The 11,147-nt window shown below is 33.3% G+C and overlaps 1 protein-coding gene across 2 annotated transcripts in view; it reads left to right on the forward strand.

Annotated features, from left to right (window-relative positions):
• Positions 1 to 11,147, forward strand: part of LOC117104459 (transformation/transcription domain-associated protein-like) — a 55,412-nt gene that overhangs the window by 37,517 nt on the left and 6,748 nt on the right. For both annotated transcript variants that reach the window (XM_033245307.1, XM_033245308.1), the window contains exons 55-69: positions 7 to 317; positions 406 to 523; positions 794 to 909; positions 1,552 to 1,764; positions 2,033 to 2,143; positions 2,637 to 2,831; positions 3,184 to 3,332; positions 3,509 to 3,685; positions 4,841 to 5,028; positions 5,189 to 5,288; positions 5,772 to 6,069; positions 6,951 to 7,152; positions 8,461 to 8,568; positions 9,898 to 10,014; positions 10,174 to 10,386. In XM_033245307.1, coding sequence (XP_033101198.1) covers positions 7 to 317; positions 406 to 523; positions 794 to 909; positions 1,552 to 1,764; positions 2,033 to 2,143; positions 2,637 to 2,831; positions 3,184 to 3,332; positions 3,509 to 3,685; positions 4,841 to 5,028; positions 5,189 to 5,288; positions 5,772 to 6,069; positions 6,951 to 7,152; positions 8,461 to 8,568; positions 9,898 to 10,014; positions 10,174 to 10,386 — 2,616 coding nt within the window. The remainder of the gene's footprint in view (positions 1 to 6; positions 318 to 405; positions 524 to 793; positions 910 to 1,551; positions 1,765 to 2,032; positions 2,144 to 2,636; positions 2,832 to 3,183; positions 3,333 to 3,508; positions 3,686 to 4,840; positions 5,029 to 5,188; positions 5,289 to 5,771; positions 6,070 to 6,950; positions 7,153 to 8,460; positions 8,569 to 9,897; positions 10,015 to 10,173; positions 10,387 to 11,147) is intronic.

Here is an 11,147-nt window from a genome sequence, read left to right on the forward strand (position 1 = left end):
ATATAGGTTGAGTTAAGCTGCCCACGTGAAATGAATTGGAAAGTGAATTTGTATCGAGGATACATCGCCATTTGCCATCCTGATGAGAGGAATCTGAACCTTATTGAACGCCTAGTTGAGATGTCAAGCAGTCAGGCTATAAAGGAATGGCGTCGCCTGCCAAGCTACGTCACCCAGGCTCACACACCCATTTTGCAGGCAGCGCACAGGATCATGGAGCTTCAAGAGGCAGCTCAGATCCATCAAGGCCTGCAGCCTAGTAACATTGGACGTAACCAAAGCATCCATGATATGAAAGCTATTGTGAAAACATGGAGGTAATCTATGAAATATTTTTACATCAAGTAATAAATGTATTGCTAATCAATAATATGATGCTCATAATTTTAATTACATCTCTTTAAGGAATCGTCTACCAATGGTGTCAGACGACCTGTCTCACTGGAGTGACATCTTTATGTGGAGACAACATCACTACCAGGCCATTGTGTCAGCGTATGATAACCAAGCCACTAGTGACCCTGTAAGTCATTCTAATCATGCATTAACATTATTACATTAATGTGCAATCTGCCTTACTTATGACTTTTGTGTATTTTCTGCCTTAAGCAATTAGTTATCCTGAGCATCCAGGCTTTCCTGTACTGCACCCAACTCTTAGTACTCACCACCAGTGGGTCACCAAAATATTTTGGTGGGTCACCGTTTCCAATGCTATACTTGACACGATTTTTTGGTTTTCATTATAATTTTTATTTGATTAATAACTTCATTGTTGTATTGTTTTCAATAGCAACATTCAAGCCATGCAATGCTTGGTGTGCATGCATCAGCCCAATCTATTATCAACTATGGAAAGGTTGCCAGGAAACACTCACTTATTGGTCCAGCTCTGGATTCTCTTAGCAGGTCAGCCATTTAGTTCTTCTACACTTCATTACCTCTGCCTAGGAGGTTATATATTCACTGCGGACTGTCTCTTTTTCTGTCTGTCTCTTAGCAAGATTACACAAAAACTAATAAATGGATCATCGTAAAATCTAGTGGAATAGTACATAATAATCAAAGAAAGACACCATTGAATTTTTGGAAGAAAATGTCAAAGGTCAAGGTCATGGAAATTCATTTTTTACTCTGGAGCATAAAAAAAAAATAATGGAATTGCCCCACATATTCAGGCAGCACTCAAGAAAATAATATGCCTGAATATGTCAGGCGATTCCATTGATTTCTTATAATAATAAGAAATAGTGGTACACTCAAGAAAATAATGTGCCTGAATACGATTCCATTTATTATATTGAGGGTATGCTGCAGTTTCGCCCATTATACATGGTCTGCGTATTGCTGGTACTGTATTCAGGCACAGGGTGGAGGTATGCACTCTGTGGACTGACTGCTCTAGTTCTTATTGTATTATATTTGCTCATCTAAATTTTATTGATCTACTTTAAAAAGTTGTTTTTGGCATTTACAGTGTAGATTATAATAATATGATAACAGTTTGTAATATTTTTATCAGTTAATGAATTTTCTCCTGATTTCTTAAAGAATTCACACTATTCCGAGTGTGCCAATAATAGACTGCTTCCAGAAGATTCGGCAACAAGTGAAATGCTACCTGCAGATGGCAGGAACTATGGGTAAACAAGAGCTGCAGGAGGGACTGGAGGTGATTGAATCTACAAATCTGAAATACTTCAACAAAGAAATGACAGCAGAGTTCTACGCACTCAAGGGCATGTTCTTAGCTCAAGTTGGCAGGTAATGTTATAATAACAACCATAAAAATAATAATAATAATGATAACAATAATTGTATAGAATTGTTTGTATAATAGATGGTAGAATGATAGTTGAAATTTATTGTTATTACAATAGCTAAAGCACAGCCCCAAGCTACTACTGTTACTGCAATGACTGTTACCTAGATGTTCTGTTAACGTGCAAATTGTGTTGTAGAGATAATGGCCAATACATGTTGTTGATTTTACTTTGGTTGATTCCATTTTTTTCTTTGCTACCATTTACAGGTCGGATGAGGCAAACAAAGCTTTCTCGGCTGCAGTCCAAATGCATGACACGTTAGTAAAAGCTTGGGCACTCTGGGGTGATTACCTCGAACAAATCTTCACAAAAGAAAAGTATGTAGCAGTTAAAAATTAAGAGAAAGTTTTAAAAGTCTAATAATAACAGTATAAGATATCATGAGTAATAATATGGCATTTTTAATGTAGAGCATTTAAAACAATTATAATTAACTGTTTTCAGAAGAACAAATCTTCACAAAAGAAAATTATGTAGCAGTTGAAAATTAAGAGAAAGTTTTAAAAGTCTAATAATAACAGTATAAGATATCATGAGTAATAATATGGCATTTTTAATGTAGAGCATTTAAAACAATTATAATTAACTGTTTTCAGGGTTTTTAAAAAAACATTGATTAAATTGCAAAAACAAAATTAATGTCAAGGCATTCAACAACCTAATAAAATGTATTACCATCATATAAAGTAGCCGTCCTAAGTATATTTCAATAAGCATTTTATCAGTATTCATTAAAGTGTGTTTGGGAACATATGGAGAGTTATATATTATTGAAATACTCGATTAATTTATTTAAATTTTTTATCAAAGGCAAATCAATGTGGGTGTGTCGGCTATTGTGTGCTTTTTACACGCGTGCAGACATCAGAATGAGAGCAAATCACGCAAATACCTTGCAAAGGTGCTTTGGCTTCTTACATTTGATGACGAAAAGAACAACCTTCCCTTAGCTGACGCTGTTGACAAGTATGCAGTAGGAATACCTGCTTTTCAATGGCTGCCATGGTAAGATTTTTAACCAATATAATTTTTTTTTATTTTTAATTTAATTGATCCAATAATATCGTCATTATCATCATCACCACCACCATAATCATTACCATCATCATCACAATCATAATCATCATCATTTATCACCACTATAATCATCATAGAATTTCTATTTAAATATGTGTTTACTAGCACAAGTGAAACACACTTTCAATTTCAATTGATTACTTTCTTTTGCAGGATACTAGAGCTTCTAGCATGCTTAGTTGTCTTACTCTGTTGCCTGTTATCCAATACATCCAATTTCTGTCATTTCTCTCTGGTGCAGAATGCAGTATGCTTCAAAATTGAATTTTTTTTTTTGCAGGATACCACAGCTCTTGACGTGTTTAGTTGGCTGTGAAGGCAAGATTATTCTGAACTTGCTGGTTCAGGTGGGCAGGGTGTACCCGCAGGCTGTTTATTTCCCAATCAGAACATTGTACCTTACATTGAAGATAGAGCAGAGAGAGCGATGTAAGTTACATAATTAGTTGAATTTATACAGTACTTAAATATTTGAATAGTTTCATCAGGTTACAGTTCTACAATGAATTTATACTATCTAAAATTGATTTGTTTAATATGGTATGGTATGGTTATTTAAAGAATTTTTAAATAACTGGACTATTTCTTCGTATGTTTTTCCTTAGATAAAAGTGGTGAGCTTTTGCTATTAAAGGCTAAAGCAGCCAGCAATGATGGTGCAGCTACATCAACTGATGGCACCTCCTCCAAACCACCTGCCACCATTGTGAAGACAGAACCGAACACAAATGCAACAAAAGATGTTGCCCAGCCCACCACTAAATCAGCAGCAGAAGCTAAAAGTTAGTGATAAAATGAATGTCAATATTACATGCTGCATTTCTGGCCATTAACAGAACTGGTCCATGGCACCCGGCTTTTGGAAAAAACCTGGGTTATTCATCATGCTGGTTTGTTGAATAGTGAAGGGTTCTTAAATTATTTATTGCCACTGAAGCCCATGAGATGAAGTGAGTGATTGTTGTTTACATTCCAATGGCTATATGTTGCTGGCAGGACTCTCTTGTTAACTCCCAATGGACATTCTTAAAACCAATTAAAGTTAAGTTTATTGAGCTGCTAACAGCTCCCTCTGGACCATTTGACAGCTCACTCTCAACTATCAGACAGATCACTATGGACCATTTTTGCTAACGGGGACTTTTGCCTCATGTGTAGTTTTTTTTCAGATTTTCAATAAAAGATAATAAATAACTTAACAATTTCACCTTTATGGTATAATATAAATAATGTGCATGGGTCTGAAGTGGGAAGAAGGTTCTTCCAAGTGATCTGGTTTCATGAGCTTTCTTAACGCATTTAATTGCATTTTGATGTGCATGGGGACACTGATAGCCAGCTGATTTGAGTGAGACAAGGCTAGTTTCCGAGATATTTTTCCTTGCTCACAAGATTGCAGGAGACAGTGCCGATTTCAAATCCGCCCCTGAATCATGACCATTAATTGTCAGGGAGCACTTTAAAGACTAGTTTGAACAATTGAAACAGAAGGTTTTGTGCACGCATTGATGCACAATAGCTTGTGTATCAATAACTGTTCAAGCTAGTCTCTAAAGAACTGTCGGTTTATGTTGTAATATGATATCTATTTTCTGAATTCATAACCTGGATAACCCAGTAAATGGCAAGTTTCTATTTCTGGTAATTACCTTATGAAAATGAGAGCATTTGTATGAAGCAAGCCTTTTTTTAAAACGAGATAAAGGATTACATTTGTTTAAAGATACAATAAATAATTCAAAAGTTTTCTTTATGTAACATTTAAGTTAACCTAGGAATATTGACAGATGATTTGGTAAATTCATGTACAGAAAAATTACCTTAGGGATCTTACTCATCAAAACAAATGTAACACTATGGGCAAGTTGCATTCCATACAGTGCAAAGTAAATCACTCTTATAAGTAAAATTTATCGATTGATGATATTCTTTTCTAGCCACCACTGCTAGCAACAGTTCATCCACTACTGGTAGCACAACAGCAGCACCTTCAGCATCAGCAAGCTCATCTAGCCAGGGTCCAATACGTGCCACTGCCCCTATGTGGCGCTGTAGCAAGATCATGCAGATACAGAGAGACCTCCATCCGACGCTGCTATCCTCTCTTGAGGGAATTGTAGATCAGGTATTGCTTTAGTACAAACATTCATCAATGTTTATTGTTGTTATCATCATATCAACCATTACGGGCTGTCTACACAGTGAGGCCTTTATAAATGATTTGCATTTTTCATTTGAGGTATGTTTTCGATCATTTATATTTATATATATAACCTTACTTATAGATGGTTTGGTTCCGAGAAACATGGTATGAAGAAGTTTTACGCCAGTTGAAACAAGCATTGGCTAAGTGTCAGGCAGTTGCATTTGAGAACAGGGGAGCAGGTATGTAATATGTTAGGAATATTTATATGCCTTATTAATGGTGTCGTAGATTGTAGGTAAAAAAGCTTAATTGATTTAGAAGTGGTTGGCACATCGGTTATGACTTGGACTCCCAACCTTGAGGTCAGGGGTTCAAAACACTTGCTGTGTCCTTGGGCAAGGCACTTTATCTTTGTTTTTTCTCTCTCTATCCAGGACTATAAAATGGGTACCTGGTAGGATGTTGTGGCATTGATTACTGTATGTTATTCAGTGACCAATGGTAATAACGCTCAGCATCTTTGAGCATTGATTTGGAATTGGCAATATCTAAATATATAGCATTATTTTTATTATTGTTTATGAGTACTGCTTAGCATGTAAGATGAAAATTGTTGCTAGGGGTGATATTTTTTAAATAATAATTGTAATATAATAATTTATGTAATATTTTTATTATTGTTATTAGTATTATTTATTTCCATTATTTTTTTTTCATTACAGTTGCTGAGGCAAAAGTAACACCTCATATGCTCAGTTTTGTCAAGAAATTAGTCAGTACTTTTGGCGTTGGAATCGAGAATGTGTCCAGTGTAGCAACCACTTTCTCCAGTGCTGCGTCAGAATCTTTGGCACGTCGTGTCCAGGCCACTTCGCAGGATCCAATCTTCCAGCGACTGAAGAACCAGTTTACTCTGGATTTTGACTTCTCTGTACCTGGGTCAACAAAACTCCACAACCTGATACATAAGCTGAAAAAATGGATTAAAACTCTAGAAGTCAAGTGCAAACTTCTACCAAAGTCAGTAACTTGTATTTTTTTTTTAATAAAGACAATTCATATCATAAGTTGTGCAATGGAGCAGATATTTGGCTTGCAATACTGGGGTCCTGGATTCGAATCCTGTTAAACAGTTAGGATAGTTTTCTCATGAATAAAACTCCTCCCAATCGTCTGTCCGAAACATGTGACATGCCTTAATATGGTCATGATGATGATGACATCACATCATCACCAAATATAGGCACATCATGACTATATATGGGCATACGATAGACAGTTTGATGGTGTAGATGGAGCTTAAGCCTCAGATAGGGCCTAGAGATATGTTGACATTGAATTAATGTTGGTCAAACTAAACCATGTACCTAGTCACTTTGACCTAAACAGAATGCAGTGCAAACTAAGTGTGTCACAATCTCCATGGTCAAATTACCCAAAACATGCATATATGGATATAGGTATATGAAAATGTAGGTACTGAACTATCAATGCCTCATTACAGTGGCTAGGTAGTCACAAACCATGCCCATTAATTAGCAATTGAACACAATTTTAATGTGATTTATGGTTTGTCCTCCTATGTTTACCTTTACCTATAATAGTTTACATTGTGTGTTTTCTTATTGTAATAAATTAATAATTGTAATTAAATAATTGAACCCCATTTACCTTCAAATTCTTATGTCCTACTACCATTTAGTTTATTACTAACTGTGTTAGGAGGAAAAGTTGGTGAATATACCCTTGAATTTTCCTGTTTTCACAAAATATATAAAATTGATTGAAATTACATTTTGAATTGAAAAATCTTATTAATGCAGTATTGAGCTTTAGTTATGAATACCTTTTAAATCTCATAATTTGAAATTTCTATTCTGATTTATTTTTCATCTTACTAGGTCATTTCTCATCGAAGAAAAATGTCGCTTTTTAAGTAACTTCTCATCAAGCACTGCTGATGTGGACCTCCCCGGAGAGTTCCTGGTACCAAAACACAATCATTACTATATACGCATTGCACGTTTCATGCCAACTGTTCAGATCGTCCAGAAACATAATACGTCAGCAAGAAGACTATACATACGAGGCAGCAATGGAAAGGTATCTCAAAATACATCCATTTATCTTAAATAATTTCACACCATATTTGATGAGGTGATTATTCCAGTAGAGCTAATCAGGTGTTGTTTTTATGATACCCTTGATTGATGCTCATTAACAAAGTCTTCATTTGAGCCTTGGGACGTGGTGTTTTGGTTGTGAAATAGAAAATCCTAAATTTTGTTTTTCTACAGAATCCATTGTACGCTTTCAATCACTACACATAAATAACAACATACTAACTTAAAGTATGGTGTTTTGGTTGTGAAAAAAAAAATCCTAAACATTTTTTCTTCCACCTGAATCCATTGTAGGCTTTTAGGCACTACACATAAATAACAACATACTAACTTAAAGTATGGTGTTTTGGTTGTGAAAAAAAAAATCCTAAACATTTTTTCTTTCTCTTGAATCCATTGTAGGCTTTTAGGCACTACACATAAATAACTACAAAATATGATGTTTTGGTTACGAAAAAAAAAAAATCCCAACTTTTTTTTTTTATCTCTAGGATCCAATATAGGCTTTTAGGCACTTCACATAAATAACTACACACTTAAATAAAGTAGTCTCTATTGTGAATACTTAACCTGGAATAATATGATGTGAAATGCAAACTTACCTTGTGGAAATTGCCCCTTAAACATAATGGAAAATAATCTAATTGCTCATCTTGCCTGCTTATATACACCATAAAAGGATTAAACGCTTCCCCATGTCCTTCAACACTACAGTATTTTCTAAATGACATGATTCTTTTTTTTAACATTGTTTTCTCATATAATTAATAAATTGTGTAATTAATGTGAATAATAGCTTTTTGATGTCCACAAAGGCAGCTCATAACTTAAATAAATAGACAATAGAAAGATGGTTAAATGTAAATAAATATTTATAAGTCAAATCTAAATTATGGATGCACTTTAAGAATACCATTGAAAACATTATCTGTAGCAGTTAATATGATTAGAGTTTTGGGGATAGTCATCAATTAACACTCTAGGGGCAGCATTCATTATCTACTGGCAAACATAAGCATTATTTATAATAGTATCATAAGCATTATTAATTTATATATTGCATGTCACCATATATTTGTGTATACTTTTGTATAATAATAATAATAATAATAGTAATAATAATAATAATGATGATGATAATACATAACAACAATAATAATTATGTATATTTTTTTCAAACAATTGTTTCAAAGGAATGCCAAATTTTCCAGTTTATAATCAAAATAAATGTCAATGGTTAATACCTTTTGTTTTACTAATTAGTCATACCTCATTTATTTTATTATAGATTTACCCGTACTTAGTTGTTAACAATGCGTGTCTTGGTGAGTCCCGCCGAGAGGAGCGTGTACTTCAGCTACTTCGCATGTTGAATCATTTTCTAGCAAAGAGGAAGGTGAGACACGATTGGATTGGAATTATTCGGTGTAAACACCAAGGATAGCCCACGGAAATTTAGGGGGTCCTTGTGGTGGTGATTGGGCAGTACACCTGGAGACAATCCCCTACTCTTTTCCGAAGAGTGTACTGTGTTCTTTAACATGCACATGGACCATTAATGCACACAGGACTAACGGCTTAAACGTCTCATTTTCCTATTATAAAGGATTACCGTATTATATTGAATATTCATTCTGTTTTAACATTCGTTATTGTATATTTCTCCTAAAAGGCTCATCAGATTTGATCATTTACATTTTTTGAAGACAAAGTTATTACACTTCTTTAAAAAGATGTTATTACTATAAAAAAGATTTGTGTGATATTTCATGGCAAAACATGCTCATTTTTAACACTGATGTAATTATTAAAAGCATAATTTACTACTTACAAAAAAAAACCCAGTAAATAATTAACATTGAAAAAACATGCTCGATTTTTGCAGTCTTAAGAGATTATGCCCTGATACATTTTTTTATTTGTTTTATATGTGTTTAATTATATAACTTTTACATTATATTTTAAATTACATCTTTAATGATTTATGTTAACATCAAATTATTTTCCTGAATGTTCTATATTAGAAATTATAAATCTTTTTTATGTTGACATTAATATTTGATTGCCTTTATTATTTGTGTTTTATTACATTTATTTATATCTATGTCAATATAGCAACTCTAATAGCTGTGACTTTTTTTTTATTCAGTATACATTTATTCAACCAATAAAAATGACATAAAGTATAATTAAAAACAACAAAGTATGAAAATATGTACACATTGTTTATATAAAAATTTAATATTAAATAATTACTGACTGAAATTTAATGTTAAATAATTACTTGAGAAAAAAAAGTGTCACTGGTTTGGATCATGTTTAGAAGTATAAACTTGTCTGAACATGACCCAGAAAACATTTGAGGCAAGTTTTATTATAAACATTAATTTTTAGTATTGTTATTGTTCTTCTATCATAGTTGTTAAATACTAAATAGAAATTTACTGTGTTTCTATTAGGGAAAAGAAAATTCAATAGTTAACTCACAGAATTAACCATTGTCTAATTATTTTCTTGGTTTAATTTGTTTGTCTACTTGTTTATTTACCATCTTTACAGATGCTTATCATTTTTCACCATCACACTTTAAAATGAATGTGTCCATCCAAAAATGTACATAATAACATGAAAAACTTGCAAACACTGAATATTCAAAATCTTACCTACTTGTATATAGAAAAGATATAACATTTATTAAATCGAGACTGATTTTTATTTCAAATAGGCAACAGCTAAAAGGCAACTTCAATTTACTGTCCCGCGAGTGGTTGCTGTGTCACCACAGATGAGGCTAGTACAAGACAGTCCCACTTCCCTTTCATTACTGGACATCTACAAACAGGTACGTTAATGAACGAAATCTGCACAGTATATTGGTATTATTGAATAATAATTAATGTTATTAATTGGGGAATTGTTATTTTTATTATTGATTTATTATCATTACCATTTTCCTTTTTAAAATTTTTAAATTGTTAGTGGTTATTGTTGTTGCTTACAGAGATGTAGCAAGCTGGATGAGTACGATACCCCGATACTGCGATATTACGACAGGCTTCAGATGGTACAGGCTAGAGGCTCGCAAGCTAGTCATCAAGTGCTTCGTGACATCCTGAAGGAAGTGCAAACCAACATGGTCCCCAGGGGAATGTTAAAGGAGTGGGCTGTCAGAACGTACCCTAATGCAACCGACTATTTTGCATTTCGAAAGATGGTAAGAAAATTTGGTGGAGCTGTAGCATAGTACCTAAACTCAGTCTACGCTATCCAATTTTATGTGACAAAAAATGTGATATGCCCATATTTGGTTGTAGCATGACATCATCATGCATGTCACACAAATTTGTCACATAAGGACAAGAACCCCATTGGAAATAAGTTTAATTTTAAACTTTCTTAGGTTATTCCTTGGTTCATTCAGATTATGTTGTCATTTGTTTTGCTGTATGATATTTTTGTCATATTTTTTTTGTATTTGTATTTTAAATCTGATTGAACTAAATAAATCTAAACTAAACTAAAACAATTTGTAGTGTTGACAGATCTTACTTAAGATGTATAAGTTTGATCAAATATGTCTAAAATATGTAGTGGTTGGCGGTACTGTTCTGTCAGTGCTAAGGAGGCTGGATCTTGAAAAATCTTTGTCCTGCAGCTATCATGCTATTCAGTGTAGGTGGCTGATGATAAATTATTCTTTCTGTAATTTATGACTTACGACTTGTTATATAGTATTTGGTTTTTTTTTGTTGTTTACATAAATACATCATGATATTTAATTCCAGTGTTATACAAACAAATGAACTTAAACTTGAAGCTTGGCATTAACTATTATATATATATATTATTATATATATTAACTATATATATATATATATAAAACAAAAAACTCCGGAGAGAAAGTAATAAGTTGCCAGGTATATATTTATTTAATAGTGAGCAAACGTTTTCGGTTATCAACCTTTGTCAAGCAAA

This window comes from Anneissia japonica, unplaced genomic scaffold (assembly GCF_011630105.1).
Source record: "Anneissia japonica isolate Jap-2015-1 unplaced genomic scaffold, ASM1163010v1 scaffold288051_len111034_cov203, whole genome shotgun sequence".
Classification (NCBI taxonomy): domain Eukaryota; kingdom Metazoa; phylum Echinodermata; class Crinoidea; order Comatulida; family Comatulidae; genus Anneissia; species Anneissia japonica.